The 23,513-nt window shown below is 42.6% G+C and overlaps 1 protein-coding gene across 3 annotated transcripts; it reads left to right on the top strand.

Moving 5' to 3' along the window:
* Nucleotides 1-2,152: 2,152 nt before the first annotated feature.
* On the top strand, nt 2,153-23,170 carry AKR1E2 (aldo-keto reductase family 1 member E2). Of its 3 annotated transcripts, none has more exons than XM_081299631.1 (11): nt 2,153-2,309; nt 4,546-4,713; nt 7,340-7,456; nt 8,232-8,309; nt 9,492-9,614; nt 11,771-11,868; nt 13,735-13,807; nt 14,368-14,451; nt 17,130-17,212; nt 17,480-17,643; nt 22,905-23,170. In XM_081299631.1, exons 1-10 carry the CDS (start codon nt 2,271-2,273, stop codon nt 17,520-17,522), a joined length of 906 nt encoding a protein of 301 aa, XP_081155757.1. In that variant the 5' UTR covers nt 2,153-2,270; the 3' UTR covers nt 17,523-17,643; nt 22,905-23,170. The 3 variants fall into 3 exon arrangements, with proteins under 3 accessions (XP_081155757.1, XP_081155756.1, XP_081155758.1); XM_081299630.1 differs by lacking the exon at nt 22,905-23,170 and adding an exon at nt 19,995-21,712 and having other exon boundaries at nt 17,480-19,542; XM_081299632.1 differs by lacking the exons at nt 11,771-11,868; nt 13,735-13,807; nt 22,905-23,170 and adding an exon at nt 19,995-21,712 and having other exon boundaries at nt 17,480-19,542.
* Nucleotides 23,171-23,513: the final 343 nt, after the last annotated feature.

The raw sequence follows: 23,513 nt of genomic DNA, 5'->3' as shown, positions 1-23,513 counted from the left end.
GGTGATTGGTCACAGTACCCCTCATTACCTGAGAATGTGCCCTCACTGGGAATATGCAGGCCCCTTTCAGGTGAGGCCCAGCTGGAGGACCTAGAGTCCAGTCCAAGGGTGAAGAGGACTGGGGTCGAACACAGGAGAATCTGAGGAGGAATCAGTGGTCAGTTATGGTAGCCATAGTGGGAGGAAGTCAAAAGACAAGAGAATCCTCATAGCAGTAATGTAGACTCTGATGGTCCTGCAAGAAGGAAAAACTTGCCAATATGAATGCTTTTTCCAAAGAAAAAAAGGAAAAGGAAGCCCCAGCCCCTGATTCCCTAGCAGCCTCTAGTGAAGATCTGGCTGCAGCCAGGGCGCAGCTTTAAGGAGACAGCTAAGACATGGCTCCTTTTTTTTTTCCCCAGTTCTGAGACCCTGGACAAGTCATTATACCTTTCAGGGCCTCCTCTGTCTCCCCATCTGCTCAATGGGGATCATCTGGACGTTAATTCCTGGAGATACCAACAGATATACGAAATAGTGCCTTTAAAACCCATGAGTTGAAATGGCATGCAGCTAATGCATAAACTTAGAGATTGAAGAATTACAAAATGGGATGGGACACAGCATGCGATACAATTTAAAATAATCCTGGGGTTCCAGCTACAGGATCTTGTGAAAGTCACTTACCTTCTTGGACTCATTTTCTAATCTGCATAAGACCAGGGTTGAAATAAAATGGGGCTGGGGATGTGGCTCAAGCGGTAGCGCGCTCGCCTCGCATGCGTGCGGCCCGGGTTCGATCCTCAGCACCACATACCAACAAAGATGTTGTGTCCGCCGAGAACTAAAAAATAAATATTAAAAATTCTCTCTCTCTCTCTCTCTCTCTCTCTCTCTCTCTCTCTCTCTCTCCTCTCTTAAAAAAAAAAAAAAAAAAGAAAGAAAATGAAATTTGGATATCCCCTCTGGCATTAAACTTTCCAAGGGCCTCCCTTTCTACTTATATTTAGACACAAGTGTCTCACTTTGGCCTGTTTCCAGTAGTCCCTACAAAGGCTCCAGCAACCCCCACTTCCTGGTACATATTTCATTAAACAATCCCCGCATTCCCGAGGGTGGATTTAGTCTCTAGTTTCTAACCAAAAGAATATAGCAGAAGTGATTAGATGTTCCTTCCAAGATGAATTACATCTCTGTCTGGATCCTCTGTCCAATATTCTTCCTCCCATTCTCAACTCTGCCCTAGTGAAACAAGCTGAGCTATAATATGCATCATATGGAGAGGCCCCCATTTCAAAAACCTGAGGGAGGTTCCCAGCTAAAAAAAGGAAAAGATCTCACTGCAAATGGAATCTTACTTGTAAATGAGCTCAGAAGGGGATCCTATCCCAGTCAAGCCTCAGTGGAGACCACAGTCCCAAGCTGCTGATAGACCACAGAAACTGAAAGATACTAAATGCTTGTTATGAGCCACAGGGGGTAGAAGTTGTTAGGATGAACAACATCTTAAAACATATCTCCCACCTTAGTACAAGAGTCACCTTTGGTTACTCAGACCCAGCAAGACAGTCAGCCTAACCTAAACCCCAGACAATACCCTGTAAGGAGAACTGCTAACCGGGGTTGATACCTTGAGAAACACCCTGTTCAACATGGAACAGTGACCACAGAAACTCTTCCCTGACAAATCCTAGCAATGACAGAACAACAAAAATTACCTCCTCCCCCCACCCCCGCCCACACTTCCCTAGGCAGAGGACGGATCCCAGCAGAGGCTGGACCCCCTACGCATGTTTGTCCCACCGCCTTTCCTATTTCCTTCTGTTAGGTTCTTTCCCCAGGGGTGAGAGGCTTACCCTAGACCCAGGTGTAAAGTGGTGGATAGAGGAGGATCCCAGGCTCTTAGCCAAAAGTAACCTGGGGATAGCTCTGGGCTTGAAAAGTGCCCGGGAACCTTGGGGTCCCCTTCCCCAACATCCATTTTAAGTTTCAGCCACGTTGCTAGGAGACCGGAGGAGACGCCACGTGACTGTGGGAGCGGAGAAGCACAGCTGAACACAGGTGGTCAGGCCCCTAGGAGGCGGGCGGCACCGCCGGCCAATCAGAGAACCCTTTGGCCCTTTGGCCCGGCCGCATCAGTGCCGCCAACCAATCGGGGAGCCGACTCCATCCCGTCGCAGCTCCAGCCAATCAGGAGGTCCTCCGCGCTGCACTCCGGTCGCCTCTCATCTAGACCGCGGAGATTCGCCGGGTCCGGTCCTTGGCGAAGGTCTGGACCCGAGGCGGGAGCCATGGCGAAGATCCCCGCAGTGGGCCTGGGCACCTGGAAGGTGAGGCGGCCTGGCTAGCCGGAGGGGCGGACCGAGCCTAGGCCCCAGCCCCAGGCGCGCCGGGCCGCCGGGCTGCCGGGCTCCTCCAGGCCCCTCCAGGCCCCTCCAGGCCCCTCCAGGCCCGCAGTTCTCTCCGCTGGGGTTTGGTGGTCCCGTGGCGTCCCTCTGTCATTTGTGCTCCGTGGGAAGGGGAAGGAAGGGCGGCCTGCCTCCCCTCCCACCTTCCGAAACCTGATGCAGGGGCCTAGGTGCCCGTCTGCTGCGAAATCGGGCGGGCCCAAACTTTCCAAAACAAAATCTTTTTTTTTTTCCTTTTAAAATTATAATTATTATCCTCTAATAATTGTTCAAAATAACGGGGTTCGTTATGACAGTTTCATATATTCATAAACAGTGCGTTGATCATATCCACCCTCCCTACTGCTGTTTCTGTCCTCTTTGCCCCTCCTCCTGTTCTCCTTCCCCTTCCTTAATAGTAGCCTGCTTTATGTCTTGTCTCCTCTCGTCTCCCCTCCCCTCCCCTCCCCTCCTTCCATTCCTTCCTCGTTTGAGAGAAAATATTCAATAATGGTTCTTTCTGAGTCTGGTTTATTTTTGTAATGTAGAATTACCCCTTTGTGTAAATGATGGAATATTTAGGCAAACACTTGTCTGAAAATGGGGAGTGCAGCTAGGTATTTCAAAATGGTAGGTGAGATCCAGGCCAAGTCAATAATCCTGAAGATGTTAAGTTTGGGGAAGACAAGAGGAGAGGCTGTTAGGCTTGGGTAAGGCAGAAGACTAGAAGCCCAGGAAGGTTATCTCTATCGAAGAGATAAGGAAATGTTAGAATTGCCAACTTGGTTTTAAAAACAAACTTTGGAACTTCAATTTCCCTATCTAGAAACAACCCCCTTAGTGACTGATAGTATTAGCAGTTTGGACCTTTCCCTGCCTGAACTTTGTAATCCCTGCCTGTGATTTGAAAGACAGCACTGACTACCAATGTGCTCTTAAAAAAAATAAATTTAGTCCTTGATAAAAAGATGTTCATATGAAAAGTCAAATGGGAGTTATTGATTGAGTCAGGTTTAGAATACTCAGTCCCTGCTAGTCCAAAGTTTAAATTATTTCTCCCATCTGCCAGCCAACTTTTGAATGTCAAGGATATGCTTTGTTCGTATTGGTTCTCAGCAAATAGCCGGGAGTGTGATATTTGGTAGCTATCTTGATGGATTAAATTGATTTCACTTTTATGTTAGTGTTGTAGAACAAGTTAAGAGAATTTCTTCTTTTTCTGTTATGTGAAAGATTTCATGATAAATTGGGATTATTCTTCTTGGAAATTTTCTAGAACTCTGTAAGTTGTGGTTTTCTTTTATTTCTAGTTGCTTCATTTCTTTAATAATTAACTATTCAAATTTTATTTCTTTTTGAGTTAAATTTCTCTGGGGATTCTTCTATTTCCTGGCATTTTTCCAAGTTGTTGGCATATGTTGTTTTTTTTTTGTGGGGGGTGTGGTTTCAGAAAGCCGCCTTTTATTTATTTATTTTTTATTAGTTGCTCAAAACATTACAATGATCTTGACTTATCATACATTTGATTCAAATGGGCATATGTTCTTTTAAATCTATTTTATATTCATATCCTGCTTTTCATTCATGTCATTTTATTTTTTAAAATTGATGTTATTTTGACTAATCTTACCAGAATTTTTGTCTATCATGTTAAGGTTTTTCAAATAACTTATTTCTAGATTTTCTGGTCTTCTCTCTTATATCTTTGTTTCCAAGCTCATTAACAACATTTTTATTTTTATTTTCTCTTTTCAACTTAAGATGGATGTTTGATTTACTAGCTTTCAGCCACTCTGAATCTATTGCTTGTTAAATGAAGACAGTTATACTGATATATTTTATAGTTGAAGTTCAGAGGATGTTGTCAATTACCCTTCAACTGAGGATATAAGAATCCTCAGTTTACTGAGACTGTAAACTTTCTCCCACAATCTTCCCATAGTTCCAGTCTCTTGCCTTGCTAGAGCTCAATTTGCAGTAACTGCTTTCTTTTCTGAATTTCTCTATTGCTGTGGGATCCAGACTACTTATGTGGATTTGGGCCTATGCTCATTTGTGTGGTAGATTACCTTTATGTAAGTATGTATCATTTGCTTCTCTATTCTCAGGTGGTCAGAGAGAACTGGGGGTTGCATTTCTCTGACTTTGATGGAACACTTTTCTTCTGCTGATTTTGCAGGCATCTCCAGGAGAAGCTGCTGAGGCAGTGAAGGTGGCCATTGATGCTGGGTACCGGCACTTTGACTGTGCTTACTTATACCACAACGAGAATGAGATAGGAGCAGGAATTCGACAAAAGATCAAGGAGGGTGTCGTGAGACGAGAGGACCTATTTGTTGTCAGTAAGGTAGGTTTTTTAGCTGCAGGGACAGTGGAGTCCCCGCCACTGTACTCTTAGGCAATGGAAGAGCTGAACTTGCCTTGCTTGGAGCACTCACCAGTCTCCTGATGGGAAGAGATGGCTTTGTTTTCTGCTTGAACCAAAACTAACAAGAAGTATCACAGCTTAATAAACATGCTAAGTTATATTGTATGTAGCTTTATTTGCTTCATATTATGCATTTGATCACTCAGGTAGGAGTGCAGAGATCCCCCAATTGGTAAAATGTTCTTTTTTTTCTTCTATAATAATTTATCATAATACAAAGATGTCTAAAAACAGAGTTAATCATTTTCCTCTTCCCTGGCCACATTCCAAATCCTGTGTCTTCATCTTTCTGACTGATTCATGTGAACAATCTTCTGCACTTTCTCTGGTTCATGCAGTGCATGTGCTCATATGCAGGGTATTGGTTTGTTTGCTTTTTCAGGAGCAGAACTACACCAAACACATTATTCTACAGCCTGTTTTTTTTCACTTATTATTATTAAGTTCTCTTGCTCCATCTTTTTTGCTAACATATATTTTTATTTTTTATTGGGCATTATAATTATACATATTAGTATAATTCACTATGCCATATTAATACATGCACATTACATAATTTGAACATTATCATTTCCTAATACCTTCCCTTTTCCTCCCCTCCTCATAATCCACTTGCTGATCTCTACTGATCTCCCTTCCATTATTATTATTTCAATTAGGTGCATTCTTAAAATTAAAATTGATTGAGTAATAGGCACTTTGGTTCCAGAGGTGAGTAGGATAAAGTTTCAACCTTCATGAATTCTGTCTATACAGAAATTCCCAAGCTCAGAATTACCTGGAGTGATTGGAAAAATGCAGATTCCAAGTTCCCCAGCAGATCTGCTGAATAGGAAGCTCTGGGAGTGGTGCAGGTAAAGAAGATTCAGGATGGAATTGCAAACCGAGGGAGCAGATTGCATATAGACACAGGGAATGAACCACAGAACAGATGCAGGGATCTGTAAGAAGCTTGATGTTCCTGGATTACACAGTGGGAGGTGGCAGGGTGATGAGAAATGAGGCTGGGCCAGGCTGTGAAGGTTTTGGTATGCTATTCAAGGAGCCTTTCCTTTTTCTGGAGACAAAGTAAAACCAAGAGGTCTTTAAGTCAGGCAGTGTGTATTATAGGTAAGTGATATTTATGTTGTATATTGGATATTGTAGCAGCTGAAAGGAGCATGCATTTGAGACAGGCAGGAGACCAGTAAAGAGCAGTGTAGGTGGGAAGTGATGAAAGCCTAAACTGCAGCGGGAGAAGGACGCAGAAGAAGGGAATGAGTGCGAAGGATATTTAAAAAGGTAATCCTTCTAAACAGTACAGGAGGTAGACTAAGTAGTACAGAATTAATGAATTCCTTTGCTTTTGACCTTGAAGCAAATGTTAAAACCAGGAGACCAGAAGTCATGGGTCCAAGTTCTAGCTGTCATTCAGGAATTGTGAATATTAGTTGTTGGACAGCTCATAGTCACAGTGTCAGCATTTGTAAAATGAGAGTTTGAATCTGATAATCTTCTGAATGAATTCCAAATCCAAACTCCCATAATTCTGAGATTTAGTGAACTCTCTATAGGAAGTTTGCCTTTCTGTTTTACTGAAATATAGTTAAGTTTTATCATTCATTGTTGCTGTCTAAGCTGGGAAGAGGCTAAAGGAGAAGCCTTGGTGTATGCTTGGCCAAGAAAGGAGACTTCTGAATATCAAGGTAGTGAGATGGGTAATGGGATTTCTGAGTCTTGCCCTGCAGTCTGAGGATGGGTTACTTCTGAGTGGATCACAGCCAGCAGCAGAAACTTGGGGATTTCAAAAAGTCATAAAAAAAATAATTCAGTCAATATACTTACTGCCTAGAAGCAACTACTGTTAACAATGTGATGTATTTGCATTTTGTTTTTGTCTGTCCCCCCATTTCTGTTAATATACTATACTTGTCATTTGATTTCATTTAGTCTCCTTTCTTTTACTTTATCTTATGAATTTTCGTGTTCACTTGCTGTGATAGAGCCTTCAGGTCAGCTTCTGTCACAATTAATAAAAATATAGGAGAAGTAATGAGGAGAAAAGCAATCATAAATTTTCCTATTTCCTAGAAGTGAGATGGAAATATCTACATTAATATAAGGCAACATATGTTAACTCATCTGGTTTAACCCACATGGTTATCTACCTTAGTAACGGAGAACCTTGAACATAAAGCCTATTTGCATTGGAAACAAAACGTTTGATTGTTACTTCTATCTTTTCTGCCCAATGGCATGGTTTTCTTTTTCTTGTAATGGTTTCAGTGGATCCAAATAACCATCAGCCCTCCCACCAAATGTCTTCTGGTGTCCTGAATGTCCCCTGAGTAGGAGGGAGGCAGCAAAGTCCTGTGTGTAGACTCCTGTGGAGCTTTGCTAAGGGTGCTGCCACTGTCCTCTCCTGAGAACCTGTCCTGTTGTATTTGTTGTCATCTCAACTTGAATGTTTTGGTCTTCCAGAGAGTAGCTCTGTAGGAAAACGGAGCGGATGCTGTGTTGGCTCTGGATGGTGGCTGTGTGACTGTGGTCTCCCTTCTCCCTGTAGCTGTGGTGCACCTATCATGAGCCGTCCTTGGTGAAAGTGGCATGCAAAAAGAGTCTGAAGGCCTTAAAGCTGGATTACTTGGATCTGTACCTGATGCACTGGCCAATGGGCTTCCAGGTACTGCTCAGTAAGTGGTTAGACTTATGTGGGTGTTTAAAAAAAATATCAAGATGGGAAATAGCTGTGAAGTAAACAGTTACTTCTCATTAACACAGAAAATACCTCTAAAATATGGATCAGGCCAGAACTTTCAAAATTTTTAATGCTTAAGGATTAATAAATGGATATGTATTTTCTGCCACTTGCCCTGTGACAATGTTAGTGAGGTAGGACTGTAAATGAACAAGGGGCAGATTACAAAGCAATATCTACAGCTGCTCTAAGGGTAACTCTAGATTTTGAGACTTTAGGGTATCTTTCTCTACCCTTCACTTCCTATAACCTTTGGATTCTCACTTCATTATCTATCATCGTGATGGTGATTCTAAGAAAAGGAAAGATCCTAGTAATGGAGTCACAAGAAGACTTAAGACTTGAAGGAGATCCCCGTTAATACCCCATTCCTAGTCTGAAGTTATTAAACATTTAACAATAAGCAGGGAACCAAGATCTTCATTTCTTACCTTGTGAGAAGTGAACAGTGAACTTAAAGGCTGGCATAGACTTTGCTGACCACTCAGTCTTCACAACCCTTGATTTCATCAAAGTAGAGGCTGAGGCCTGCAGAACGGAAGTGGTCAAGCCAGATTAGTACTGCTTAGTGACAAGGCCAAGGCTTAGATGGATGTCTCACAACAGAGCTCTTCCAAAACATCTGGATTCTCTGTCCCCCTAGTTTCTAATCAGGGATGATCACAAGCCCCAGTAAGCTCCTTTCTTCTGGTTCTCACAGCCTGGAGAAGAAGATGTCCCTTTGGATCTCAGCGGTATAGTTATACCTAGTGATACAAGCTTCCTGAAAACATGGGAGGTAAGCTGAGACACCTCCTCTGGCAACATCATCCCTGGTGATACACCTCCAGATAGGAATGGGTATGAGACTTGAACACCTTATGTTCAGACCCTGCGTTGTCTACTTGAGACACAGTATTTGCAGTGTAAATTAGGAAAGAAGACCTGAAGAACTCGGAGACCTCACATGACTTTCTTATTACCTTTCGCTTATGGTGGTATGTCTCTCTGAAATATTATTTTAGGAATAATTAATACAGACCTCCTTTGTTCCCACCCAAAGTTTACTTATTTTTAATTACAATTATCACACTTTTGTTTCAGAAAATATAGAAGAGTATAAAAAAGAAAATTCAAAACTCCATGTTCCTGTTACACCATGATAGCCACCAGTAGTACGTGGTAGTTCCTTTTAGTTCTCTTTTAAGCATTTTAAATGCTTAAAATGGGGAGGTGGGAGAATCGAATGGAGAGAGGGTCAACAAGTACCAACCCTGTTTTCAGGGTCCAGATGACAGACAGGTTGTGAGGGCCCAAGACAGTGGTGAGGGGAACCAGGGAAGTGGTGGATTTGAGTGTTTGGATGCCAACTGGCAGGCTGGTGCAGGGAGAGCCCGGTAAGATTCCCTGAGGGCTCTAGCAGAGCTGGCCCAGTGCGGGACAGAGCCTGGTCATGTTTGAAGCCCAGGAAGAAAATGCACTTGCTGAATTCAGGACAGAGCTTAAATTCAGGAGATGACATCTGGAGCCACTGGTGTGAGGCTGCAAGGTGAAGCCAGGGGGGAACCTGGGGTCACCCAGTTAGAGACATGAGAGAAATGACAGGAAGTTGAGGCTTATCAAGGTCATGTAATTTACCCAGTGTCTCCCGCTATTAAGAGATGGAACTGGGGGCTGGGGCTGTAGCTCAATGGTAGAGCACCTGCCTCACACATGTGAGGCACGGGGTTTGATCCTCAGCCCTACATCCATACATACATACATACATACATACATACATAAATAAATAAATAAATGTATTAAAAGATGGAACTGGGACTAGACCTTACGTTCAACAGTGTGGTTTTGAAGTTTCAAGTATAATATTTTACAGTTTGGGGTGGATCCAGTTTTAGAAGTCCATGCAGAGTTGGTGAGAGAGGGAGTTTATCAGAAAAATAGACAGAGCTTGTACATACAGAAAAGTCCTTTGTTCTTTTAGGCCATGGAGGACTTGGTGATTAAAGGGCTTGTGAAGGACATTGGTGTGTCAAACTTCAACCATGAACAGCTTGAGAGTCTTTTGAATAAGCCTGATTTGAAGTTCAAGCCAATAACTAACCAGGTGAGCTGGTAGGAGGATGGGGAGGGCTTAAGTAGGGTAGTTGGCTGCCCAGCTGTTACCTCTGTTTGGCTGTGCTGGAAATGGCAGAATGCATGAATCACGAAGGAGGTGTTTTTCTCCCATGTTTGTCAAAATTATAACTTAAGTTAGCAGTTAGGGTGAGCAGGCAAGCGGCTATCTTAAAGCCTTGTATGATTGGACAGTGCCATTGACATGTAGGGTGTGATCTGGAGCTTGATTCTCTATGCACACCTGTAGGCATATCCTTGGGTGTATTCAGAAGGGGAGGTCCTAGAAGGCCCCTCCTCCTTATCAGAGGAAAGCAGCCCTTCCCACTGCCTCTCCTGGCCCTTGCAGACTGGCAGCAAGAAAGGGACAGATGACCCAATACCTTCAGCGCAGCCCCTCAGGCTGCAGAGGTAGAGGTACATATTTTTTTCTTAATGCAGAGAAAAGACTTGGGAGCAAAGGACTATTTTGTTTGCTAATCTGACTGACTGGCTTTGAATGTCCAAAGAGCATTTTTGCAACACTTTATTTTACTTAAACTTTTCATTTACATAGACAGAAACGCTCACACCTGTGAGTTGAGCTTTGTACATTCTTTAAACTGAGCATAGCTCCAACCTGCATCTAGTGTACTGCTTCTCCTTTCCACTCTGTATCCCTGTCCTGCAGGGGTAGCCACTGTTCTGATGTTCAGTGACATTGACATTTATAGTTGAGATAGTAACGTGCCATCATTTCTCGTGTCAGGGTTCTTGCCCACAGCATTGTTTGTCAGGTCCCTCCACATGCACGTGGGAGTACAGACTTCCTTCTCATTTCTGTGTGGAATTCCACTGTGCAGATAGTGAACTTGCCCATTTTACTAGTGTTGGCCCCAGGGTGGGCACTTGGTAGCTTCCAGTTTGCAAAAATTAAGAGTAGAGCATCACTTTCTTCTTTTTCTTTCCTTTTTCTCAATAAATAAGATTTTTTCTTCAAAAATGTGATATATAACATACATACAGAAAGTGCATAAGTCATAAAGAGTGTAGCTCAAGGAGTGTTCACTAGTGAACATATTCCGGTATTCAGCACCCAGAACAAGAAACGTGATCCTCAGCCTTCTGTAAACTCTATGTCCTGTGCTAGTCCCCATAGGAGTAAGTCCTATGGGGTCATGAAGACAGTGACTGACGAGCTTGGGCTGGAGAGGCAGTGGTGCTCCCCCGACTTCTAAGACAGTGCAGCCTTTTCTAAGACCTCATGTGCACACAATCTACTTATGTGCATGACAGCTTCTGTTTTGAGTCAGAATTTTTTTTTCCATAATTTTTTCTTGAGCAGCATTTTAAATACCTAAGAATGGCTGTTGCCTTGTCAGGGTTGTGAGCAACCAGGAGCACAAGAACAGCAAACAGGGCCACTTTTCTAGGTTTTCCCAAAAACTTACCTTGCTAGACACACACAGTCCTGAGAGGACAGGCATAGTTCTTTCTAATTCCATCTGAACAAACACTTATTTTAAGTCCACTTATAATCTAGAATAGCCAGGAGAATTCAGAGCATATGAAGGGACCACAACCCTGCTCTCAAGTTTCTCAAAATGTTCACCAACATCACCTATAGTGTGTATTTGTCATATGTGATACCTTTATTTCATTTATTTATTCAACAAATATTTGCTAAGCATCTTCTCTATGTCTCCGTTGCTCTCAGTGTTGGGGTACACCCATGAACAAAACCAGTTGAGACAAAAATCCTTATTTTCATGTAACTTAAATCCTGGTGACAACAGACAAAATAATGAAATATATGGGGTGTATCAGATAATTTTAGGTACTGTAGATGAAAATAAAGGACAGGAGAGAGGTAGGAGCCACAGAATGAAGCAGCTTTTCTCTGAGTGACTGAGGAAGGCCACACCAAGCAGGTGATGCTACAGCAAGTGGGTGTTTATGAGGCTGCAGACTTGTAGGCCCTTACAGGACCTGGCATTGTGGCCGTGGCATGGCCCAGCCTGCTCACATGCAGATGAGGGTATTTAGGCCTCTGCCTGGGGCCTGCAGCTAGTCAACGGTAACCAAGACACCAATGTCGGTCCCATTTTTTAGAACTTTCTTAGCATGCTGTTATCTGAATTGTGTGGTATGCTGTGATTCTGTTTATAGATTGAGTGCCATCCATATCTTACTCAGACGAATTTGATTAGCTTTTGCAAAGCCAGAGATGTGTCTGTGACTGCTTACCGTCCTCTTGGTGGCTCGAGGTAAGGATGAGTCAGTGACTGTGTTATTTGGAGTCCTGGCAGCAATAGATGCCACCCTCTCCTTTCATCTGGAGAACTGGAAGAATTCTGTCAATAAGGATGGGCAGAATGTGGGGGCTCGCAAAGGGCAGTCACACCTCCCAAGTCCCTGGGCTGGAGATAAGAAACTGTTACTAGAAGCTAGAGTCACTTTTTCCCTTCTTAATTTACATAACCAGCCTCAAGTGACCCCTTTTGCTGAGCTCCCCAGTAGTAAATCAGTCAGCTACTGACTTCTTTACCGGGACTTTTCACAGACTTCTTACTCACTAGATAATGTTAATTCCATGTGTTATCTTCCCCCCAGCCTTGAATTTGTACTGTGTTCCTTTATCAGTTACCACCATCCACTTAGCCACCTAAGCCAGAACTATGGAAATCATCTTTCCCATTCCCATGGTCCACCAAGACCTATTGATTATGGTGCCAAGAGAACTCAGATGTCTTTTGATCTCTGTTGTCACCATCTCGACTTGGGTGAAGCAAGGATTCCCTCGGGTTCTTAGAGAAGCACCTTAGCTCCTTCCCAGAGCCATCCCATCCCAGTGCATTGCTCAGGGGTAGCTGAAGTAGCTGTTTTCATATAATCATGTCACTTTCCTGCTCAAAAATTCTTCAGGTCTTGGCTGGCCCCTGAGCTGCAGCTGGCCTGGCCTCTGGCTGCCTCTGGCCTCCTCCCTCCCCTTGCTGCTAAACTTTACTGCATCAAGCACACAGGACTACCGGTAGTACCTTGGGTAGAAAAGGGTCTTTCTACTCTCTGTGCCTTTGCTTATACTGATCTTTTTACCCACAAATCTATGTTTTCTCAATTTATGCCCTCCTGTTTCTAAATGAAGTTCAGTCCAGCATTACCTCCTCCAGGAAGCCCTCCTTCACACAGTCCATGCCACCCCATCTTGTCACTATTTTATTCTTACTTTGTCCCACTGGGTAAAGTCCCCTGAATGCAGGGACTGTATCTTATTCATTCTTCTGCTCTCAGAACTTAGCTCAGTGCCTAGATCATTTTAGGATCCTAGGACAGGCTGAAATTATTTGAATTTTATCACTTGCATGTTTTCCATATGAAATGGGGCATATGTATTTGAACTTGGTAGCAGCCAAGGAATACTTGGAAGGCTGGTCATATATCAAAGCTGAACTTTGGGATAGAAGGGGCTCTGATGGATGAGTGGGAGAGCCAGCAAAGGAAGGGATACAACATGGGTCTTTGGAAAGAAAATTGGGCGGTATTTGCTACCTTAGGGACCCTTTGAGGACTCTAACTAGCCCAGTGCTTGAAGCACAGTAACTACTTAATAAATCATAATAAATGGCTCTTGAAAAAATGGTTCCCCACAGATGTATCATAGTCTTTCAAAAGTTCTTGTAGTGAAGTTTTCATGTGTTCAATGTCCACCTTTTCATGGTATTGGAGATATACTTTTCTGAGATTCTCACCATCATCACAAGATTACCTGGCAGTGCTGGAGACCTCTGCCAGGTCTGACAGGAGACAGCTGAGGCATTAGAGGGCCTGTGTGTCATTGGGCCTGCCACAGCTTGGAGAGCCCACTGCGTGGTGGTTTTTGTTGCCACGTGGTTCTTGATAAGAAGTTCAAAATGCCATGAAAAAAGGGATGATATGTAGATATCACCAAAATGTTATCCGTGATTTTCTCCAGACAAGTATTTGGGGTGATGTGCTTTTCTGCATCCTTCAAATTTCCAACAGAGAGTGTGTATTGTGATAAGAAAATTCGGAACCTTTCATTTGGGGGAAAGGTTTTATTTTAAAGAAAGAAACATCTGTGCTGGCTTACCCCCTGTGCTGTCTCTCTCTAGGGAGGGAACGGACTTGCTGAATAACCCCACGATTCGGAGAATTGCAAATCACTATAACAAGTCATGTGCTCAGGTACTGGGGAGGGCTGTCACACCTGGGAACTACTTTCCCACATCCTCTCCCTCCTGAATTCCTGAGGCTTGTCAGTTTCTAGGAAAGGTTTAGCTCACCTGGATGAGTCCAGGACTCACCAGAACTTCCCAGTGTGGAAAGTGAGTCGTTGCCTCATAGTCCCATTGATTCAAGGCTTGTGCTCCTGCCCTCCCCTGCCAGGACTCAGGAGGAGTTCGCAGGCAGTCCCCTCTGCCCCACCATCTGCATGGGAATCTAGTGCAAAAGGGAACAGAAGAGTCCTTTATTACAATGGCTTGTTCTTGCCCTGATTTCTCTGGAGACTAGACACATGTTAAGGAAATCCCATTAAGGTGTGAGCACATCCTTGACCTTTCCTTGGGCCAATGGCAGTTACTACCGAGAGAACTGTTTGGAAAATGCCAGTGAGATTTCTCAAGGACTTAGCAGGAAGGAGACTTGTGGACTCTTGCTCTATAGTAAGGCTCAAGCTGTTAGGGAAATGACTTAGGTTTGACCTCATGAGAATACCACTGTGTGATGTCAACTCTCCTCTGCAGATTCTGATCCGGTTTCAGATCCAGAGGAATTTGATAGTGATTCCCAAGTCTACCAACCCAAAGCGGATTCAAGAAAACATCCAGGTAGGTGTTTTCTTTCTTTGATGCTAGAGGGTTTGGGAATTTATATTAGGGTGGGCTAGCCACCATAACAAACAGGCCCAGCATCCTGTGGCCTTGACACATCTGCTGTCTATTCCTCTGCAATGTCTTGGCAATCAATCTTTCTCTCAGTGACCCAAGGCCCTGGGCTCCTTCCATCTCAGAGCTTCCCTGTCCACCAGAGCTTAGTTTCTTTGCCATGCAGCCCACCACGGGAAGGAGGGAAATGGATCTGATGGGAGAAATTGGGGGAGGCCAGACTCTGGAGTGCACCTCACTTCCTTTCACATTCAGTGGGCTGACATGATGATGGGGCCACACTGACCCTCTAGGGAGGCTGGATGTTGACCAGCAACATGGTCATGAGGAAGAGGAAGAAGGTTGGTAGCACCTCGTCCATCTGCCACATGGAGGCATGCTCGCTGGTTGCAGGAGAGCATGGACCTTGAGTGGTGTTGGTTGAAGGATCTATCCCTGACTCCCATCTAAAGACTAGGGAGGAAGGAGTGAAAAACCAATGGGTAGGTATCTTTATTTACCAGAATATGTATAAAACATGAAAGACGGTGGTTCTTGTAAGGACAGCATTTTGAAACTCAACCAAGAATCACGGAAGTATGTGAAGTTTATTTTTAGAACTAGGTGTGCCTTCAACCCAGAGCACACTCCATAGCACAGTAGTTAAGATCTCAGACTTAAGATCTGACAGGACTACTCACCATTTAGCAGCTGTGGGTCCTCTCTAAGCCTTGGTTCCCATCAGGTGCATCTCACAGGATACTGTAGAGTTAAACATAATGTACATAGTGATTGGCACAGTGCCTGGGGCAGGAAAGGGCCTGGCATTAGCTGCTAGTCATCATCATGGAAAATGTCTCATGTAGCCCACACTCATTAGTAACGTCAGTGCAGTGTAGACCTGTGTGTGCTGGGGATTGCTAGGTGCCTGGATCTGCAGTAAACATAGTTCTCTGCCCAGAGATTGTGTCAGTCTTTGGGCTTCCCATCTCCTGTGCGAGGCACTGCTGGATTCTCGGGGCTCAGTACAATAGCTGGCACAAAGCATGCATGCCCAGATGTACCCACCAATTGACCTATTTGGGGCAGTGCCGATGCCTTAGGGCTCACTGTGTGTGTGTCAGGCTGATTGGTTTGGGAACAGCCTCTTTGTTGGCAAGAGCTGCATTCCCAGTAGTGGAGGCAGGGTATCCATGAGGATACATTCTCAAGAGGAGACCTTGAGAATGGGGCAGATAACCTTGCAGTGCTCAGTCCTTTCCCGACTGGGCCCTTGCCTGTGGGTCACAGGTTCCCTTTCCCACCTGCCACCTGTGCACTACCCTTCATCATTCCTGGAGCATCCTGGTTTTAAACAGTTCAAATCAGCTAAAGGTGACCAGCCAACTCACATACGTGAGGAATGTGAATTTAGCAAGTAAAAGTTCTCTCTTAGATGGCTTCTGACAGGCTTCTGGAACCTAGGCCCAGTCTTGGGCCAGAGGTTAGAATTTGGCATACAGTAGCTGACATTGACTCCTACCTGGGCCCAGCTATGGTGCTCTCAGCCCCCACAGGGCAGCCAGGATTGCTGCTGGAAGGTCAGATACTCAAGAAGATCATCCGACTCTCTGAATCTGAGGACCTCCAACCCATGATGATTCATAGCTGCACGAAGGTTTGGCAGACGCTAGAAGAGCCACACTGCCCTTCAGTTCACCTGTAGCAGCTCAGCTCTCAGTGCCTTGGATTGGCATGACCCCTTATGGAAATGGATTTGACTCTAGGACTTTGGGGCACAGCCAGGGTGCCCTGTTCCTTTGCATTAAGTCAGCCACCCACTGGGGAAGATGCTGTCCCTGGGCCAGCCAGAGACAACCGCCTGATCTTAGGGACTCTCTAAAGCTGTTTTCTTCCCTCCTTAACCCAGACTACTCCACTAGCATATCTGCTCCTCCGATCAGAATTCCCACATTGTGTGTAACCAATTTCTCATGGCTTCAAGATGGTCATCTCCTGGGGTAGAGGCTGGCTCCCACAGGCCTCTCAACCACCAGGGTATATTGGAATCACTTGCTGTGCCTTCGTGCCCTTCTCTGATCAGCCCCTGCACACTGTTGGGTGACACTCATGAAGCACTGTTGTTGTGGGAGTGGGTCACTGTCATCATCTTCAAGTGTGAATGAGGATGGGAGGGGGCAAGAATACTATTCCAGAAGAAACAAAACGTGATTACTCATAAGAATGGTTCTGTGACATTGATGCTGATAGTGAACAGTTTCAGGGGCAGGTGGCTCCCTAGTTGGTGGGGTATATGAAACAAAGGCTTCGTCTTTTGCAGGGGAGAAGGTGGGTCAATGGAAAAAACTTTGCTGCACCTTTTGACTGTTTCCGTATGTTCTTTACTTCCAAAAGATAAAAGCAGCATGTGTCCTATCTTTTCAAGGTTTCCTAAAGTAGCCAAGGGTAAGCCAACTCCAACCAAGGGATTCAAATCAAAGTGCATTTCGGCCAGGTTGGCGTGATGCAGGGCAAGTTCCAGAGGCCTGATGAAGTATTTCTTTCCCATCCTCTTGTCCCTTGCAGGTATATTACAGTGGTTTGTAGGTAGTATGCAAATTAAATATGAATGAGTGAATTTCCTTTGAAAATTTTATTTCCAGGTGTTCGATTTTGAATTAACAGAGAATCATATGGATGAAATCATGAGTCTTAACAGGAACCTTCGATTGGCCACATTCCCCACGTAAATATGCCTCTTTTACTCCTTTGTAAAATAAACAGAGAAATATTCCAATTGGATGGTTGACTCATAGTTAGTTACAACATAAATTCTAGGTTAATTAATCCTTCTTACCATAATTCTTACTTGTTTGAAAATGGGCCACCAAATGAAGTCAAAGACTAATTTATAATCTAGGACATTAAAAATACATAATTATGTCATTTCAAATGTTTCTCTTAAAATAATAATTCTTTGTTTCTATTTTTTATTCACTTTTCTGTTTTTCAGAACTGAAAGCCACAAAGACTATCCTTTCCACATAGATTTCTGAGAGAGCGTCTCTTCTGGCTGCTGCTGTGCTCACACAAATTGAAAGGTTGGCACCATTGAGCCACCTCTGCAAGGCTCTGTGGTTGCCATAGACCAGCGTTAGCCAGGGATAGGACAACAGAGTGAGTGTCAGGGGATGCTTGCCTGGAGCAGAGCCTGCTTCTCCGAGAAATTCAAAGAACTAAGTGTCATCTAAGAAATGGAAAGAGTGTAGTTTTCTCAGGGCTTGGGAACTGTCCAGGGAATCCCCACAGTTCTGAAGGATCATGTCATGCAAGTTAATCCATGTGGCTTCTATGCTCTAAAAAAAGATATCCTGCTTCCTAGATGGACAGGTAGCAGTGCACCCTCTACGTGATCTTAAAGCAAACTCCTTACCTGTATGGAAAGGAAACCGGTAAATCTAGAGCTCCATCTTCGTCAATACAGAGATTTTTTTTTCTTATTTTGAAATCTAAATTTTAATTTTTAATACTATTTTTAAATAAGGTCTTCTAGTAAGTCAAATTATTCTTGTGGAAACCCCAAATCAGAGAGGAAATATGGCTCCTGCCCCCCATACCCCCTGGTATGGCCTATCCTCCCTCACTGTAACAGGAAGCGGCCTCCCAGGTGAGCCGAGTGTGAGGTGGTCTGAGGCACTGAGTGCTGCCTTTCCCACCCCTCAGAGTATCTAGCCTCATTCTACACACAGTTCCATACCAAGTCTCTGGGGACCCTAGGTGATAGAGCTTCTGTCACTGACCTCAGGCTCCTACCCAGGGAAGTTAAGAAGAAAGAATGTCCAATGCTGCCCACAGTGCTCCTTATAGCCTCTCCCCTTTTCACATGTCTCCACTTCCATCTTAGTATGAGCCTGTCGGCATTTCTGGTGCAAGACTCAGGGTAGGCAGGGTGTGATGTCCCAGCGGCTATAGGAGCTGGATGGGGATGGCTTCCCTCCATGTCTGTTCCATTCCCATCTTATCCCCATTGGGCCAACTGAGTTAGGAGAGCAGGTTCTGTAGTCAGTAGTGGTGACTTTCAAGTTCTGTGATACTGAGCAAATGAGTTTGCTTTCCAGAGCCTCAGTTTCTGCATCTGTTCAATAAGAGCAGGCTATTGCTCAGTTCCTCATACAGATTGTCTCCTAGAGGTAGGAATATCTCTTGGGGCTCTGGGCCCCAAGAGAGGGTTTTGCCACAAAAAGACATCTATTACTAATACAACAGCCTCATGTGAGAATCATCATGGCAGAGGTAGAATTGGGGTCAGTTTTGTATGGATTGACCAAATCTCCAAGGAAAGGTTTAATAAAAAGACTGTCTTTAAAGACTCTGGGGAGTGCAGGGGCATTTGGGGGTCTCCTACCACCTGCATATTCTCAGGCAGTGTCTAACTACTCCTTCCTTGCTCCACAACCATGCACTTTAATTTTTCCATGTCCATGAAAATTTTGACCAAGGCATAAGAGTAGTTATGAAGACAGATAGAACCATTTTATTACCCTAAGGCAATAATCAGCCAGGCAAACTTAAAATATAACTGTTAGGTGTTTAGGATGCCATGCAACTGGGCAAAACCCATTCACTGGAAGTTTTTTTTTTTTTTTTTTTTCTGATCTTAGCTGAAATGCCAAGAGAAAAACTTTTAAGTGGATTTGTGTTTTCAATTTGTATTTATTTTAATAGAAGAAAAAAAGAAAGAAAATATAAAAAAGAAAAAAAATAGAGAGGTATTATTGAAGCCAATTCTTACCTGCTCACTGCTTGAAAGCCAATATTAGGAGAGGAGAATTGGTGCAGAGGAAATCAGGTTTCATCAAGGACAGCACCTGCCCCCAAAAGACCATTTTAGAGAACCCAGGTATGCCCCAGGGCTTTTATAGGGTAGGAAAGGAGGTGCAGCCTTGGGACAACAGGCAGGAAGGAGTGTCTTTCCTTCTCTCCTTTTTTTCTTTTATTCTTTCTGGCTAGAACACCACAATTGACCTTGGGCTACCTTGTTCAGTTATTTAGACAAATATGTTACTTTTCTGTTAAGTTAAATGCCGCAGTCTTGGCTGGGCACAGAATCACGAGCCACCACACAGCTTTGTAGATTCAAACAGCAATTCTTTATTCCCGAACTCACACCGGCCTCCACACACGTTCTGGGGCAATCCCAGTTCTGCTGCCACCCAATTCACCTACTCCACGAGGCTTTTTTCCCAAAAATGCTCTCTGAATCTCACGAGAACTCAACGGGAGCTCAGGCAGCAGGAACGCCCTAATTCCAGCAGCAATAATCCTCAACATCGAACTTCCCTAAAATCCAAGATCTTAAACTGGGAACGCCCTAAACCCAATGACCGGGATACTTCCTCAAACCTGATCAGCTCTAAACCCGGATCCGCCTTCCTTGAGCAAGGTCACCTTACATGCAATGTCAACAGCGAAATTAACATGGGGTACGCTGGCAAGGAAATTTCCTACTTCGTAATGGCCCTCAGCAGTTAAACATCTCAACAGTTTATGGATTGTGTGTTAGTTGATGCTCAGGATTGCAGAGTAAGAACGGGTGTTTTACATTCTGATGTTATCCAAAGGTGCACCACATGTTCTGGGGTCTGTAAATCTGAAGAAAGATTATTTAGCCAGTAACATCTAGATCATTTAGGTGCAGCTTTTCTTTAGAATTTAGGATGTCAGACAAAAGGAGAATGTTGTGGTTTAGATCTGGAGTGTCCTCAAAAGCTCATGTGTTAGGCATTGTAGCATGTTCAGAGGGCAAATGACTGGATCATGAGGGCTCTGATCTCTGCAGTGGATTATAATTTTACTCCACTTACTGGGAAGTGGTGAATTCTACTGGCTGGGGCAGTGTGGCCTTGGGTATTATATCTGCCCTTGAGCCCTTCCTGTCTCTCCACCCTTCCCAGCTGCCTTGAGCTGAGCAGATTTCCCACCACCAATGTTACTATGTACACCCAGCAAAGCTTACTTTCAAATTTGAGGGGGAAATAAAAATTTCCTGTGACAAGAATAAGCTAAAATAATTAATGAGCACCAATCCAGTGCTACAATGAATACTCAAAGATAAACTTTACACAGAGGAAATACAAAATGATTCTCAAAAGGTTACAAACAGAAGTTTGATAGAAGAATAATCCAACAAAAGACAATCAAAATGGGATAGAATATACCCAAAAAAAAAAAAAAAAGGCAGGAAACCACAAACACATATCCATACTAACACTGAATGTTAATGGTCTCAACTCCCCATTTAAAAGAAACGGATTGGCAGAGTGGATCAAAAAGCAAGATTAAACTGTATGCTGTTTATAAGAGACTCATAGGCAAAGACATGCCCAGGCTGAAGGTGAAAGTATAGCAAAAGATATTCCAAACAAATTGTCCAAGGAAACAAGCAGAAGTAGCTATTCTCATATCTGACAAAGCAGATTTCAAGCAAAAAATCAATTAGAAGTGACAAAGAAATCCACTGCATCTTAGTAAAGGGAACAATCCAACAAGAAGATATCATGATATTTATTCCCCAAAAGTCAATATACCCAATTACATGGAGAAAATACTCCATGAGATTAAATCCCATATAGAACCCAAAACAATAATTAGAAAAATAATTCTTAAATTTATTTAGAGTAAGAGATGCAGTATACCCAAAACAATATTTAGTAAGAAAAGAAAAGCAGGAGGAATCACAATGCCTGATGTGAAATTATACTATAGAGCTATAGTAACAAAAATAGCATTGTATTACCATCAAAATAAACAAAGACCAATGGAATAGAATAGAAGACACAGTCAAATGCACATACCTGATATTTGACACAGGTGTCAAAAATATATCTTGGAGAAAGGCAGCCTTTTTAACAAATGGTGCTGAGAAAACTGAAGAGCCATATGAGAATAATGAAATAGACCCCTGTATCTCACCCTGCACAAAACTCAAATTGAAATGGGTTAATACTCAGAAGAAAACAGGGTCAATACTCCAACAAAAATGCACTAGCACCAACTTTCTTAACAAGATCCCCAAAGTGCAAGAAATAAAACCAAGAATAAATAAATAAATAAATAAAATGCTTAGGCATAGAAAAGGAATGATTAAGAGTATCAAGAGATAACCTACAAAATGGGAGACAATCTTGGCTAGATACCCCTCTGATAAAGGATTAATATCCATAACATAAAAGGACTGAAATAACACACACACACACACAAAAAACCCAATCAATAAATGGGCAAAAGAACTAAACAGAAGCTTTTCAAAAAAAGAAACACAAATGGTCCCAATAAGTACATGAAAAAATGTTCAGTATCTCTGGCAGTCAGAAAAATGCAAATAAAAACTACACTAAGATTTAATTTCACTCCAGTCATAATGGTAATGATCAAGAATACAAACATGTACTGGGGGAAAAGATGCACTTGTACATTGTTGGTGGGACTACAGACTAGCACAACCACTCTGGACAGCAGAATGGAGTTTCCTGAAAAATAACTAGAGATGAAACCACCACATGGTCCAGTTATCCTTCTCCTTGATATTTTCTCAAAAGATCTAAAATTGGCATACTACTGTGATAGTCACCTCGATGTTTCTAGCAGCACAATTCAGAATAGCTAAATTGTGGACTCAATGTATATAACCATCAATAGTTGAACGAATTAAGAAAATTGTGGTATGTATATATATATATATATATATATATATATATATATATATATACACATATATATATATATGTATATATATATATACATATATATATATATATGTATACACACACACACACACACACACACACATATACACATACATACATAAACACACACACACACAATGGAGTTTTACTAAGCCATAAAAAGAATGAAATTATGGCATTAGCTGGTAGATGTTGGAAATGGAGAATATCATGCTAAATGAAATTAGCCAAACTCAGAAACTCAATGGTCAAATTTCTTTCATATGTGGAAGCTGGTGTTAAATAAAGGAAAGGAAAAGGGAGATATAGGATAACATAAAGATACATAACATAAAGAACCAGTCAAATACAAATAACTCCATGAGTGAAAGCAAGTCAAGTAGAGGAGAGAAAGGAGAGAATGGGAGAGGGGAGGGAGGATAGGAGGGAAAAGGGGGATCATGACCGCAATCAGTTTCCATGCATATATGATTTTGCTGGGATGAACTTAGCTACAATATATAACTATAAAGCTCTAATTTTTAAAAAAGGAAAAAGAAAACTATAAAAAACTTAAGATACAAATATGTCATATTAAAATGTCAACATTAATGATCTTGTTTTAAATGACAACTTTGATAACCTGTTTTAAAAAGATGACTAAGAGCAAGCCACTTTAAACCAAGCATTTAATAATACTTTTGTCCCCCAAAGGAGACGGAAAATTCCAGATATGAGACAGAAAAGGGAATTTTTGAGCCTCAATCAAATTTTGACAAAAAGCAAGAATTTCCCATAAGATTCATGAGGTCACACTTGTGTGAAGAACAAAAGCAGCATTGAGGTTCTGGATTGATAAATCAGCTGAAACCTAAATTCATTTCCCCCCAAAGGTAATCTGATATTTTTCTCTTGTAGCCTTTAAAATTCTACCCTTATTCTGTATATTAGTCACTCTCATTAAAATGTACCTTGGTGTGGGTCTGTTGTAATTTTGTACATTTGGGGTCCTGTAAGCCTCTTGTAGTTGATTTTCCATTTTGTTCTTTAGATTTGGGAAATTTTATGATATTATGTCATTGAAAATTGTGCATTTCTTTGGTTTGTATCTCCATGTCTTTGTCTATTTTGATAAATTTAAATTTGGTCTTTTCATGTTATCCCATATTTCTTGGAAGTTCTGTTCATGGTTTCTTACCATCTTCTCTGTGCAGTCAACTTTATTTTCAAGAGTATATATTTTGTCTTCATTTGTCTGAGGTTCTGTCTTCCAAGTGTTCTTCCAAGTTCTATTGTTGATGTTTGCTATTGAATTTATAATTT

This window comes from Spermophilus citellus, assembly GCF_964194105.1.
Source record: "Spermophilus citellus genome assembly, chromosome: 6".
NCBI lineage: Eukaryota > Metazoa > Chordata > Mammalia > Rodentia > Sciuridae > Spermophilus > Spermophilus citellus.
This window is presented reverse-complemented; position numbering and strand designations above follow the sequence as displayed.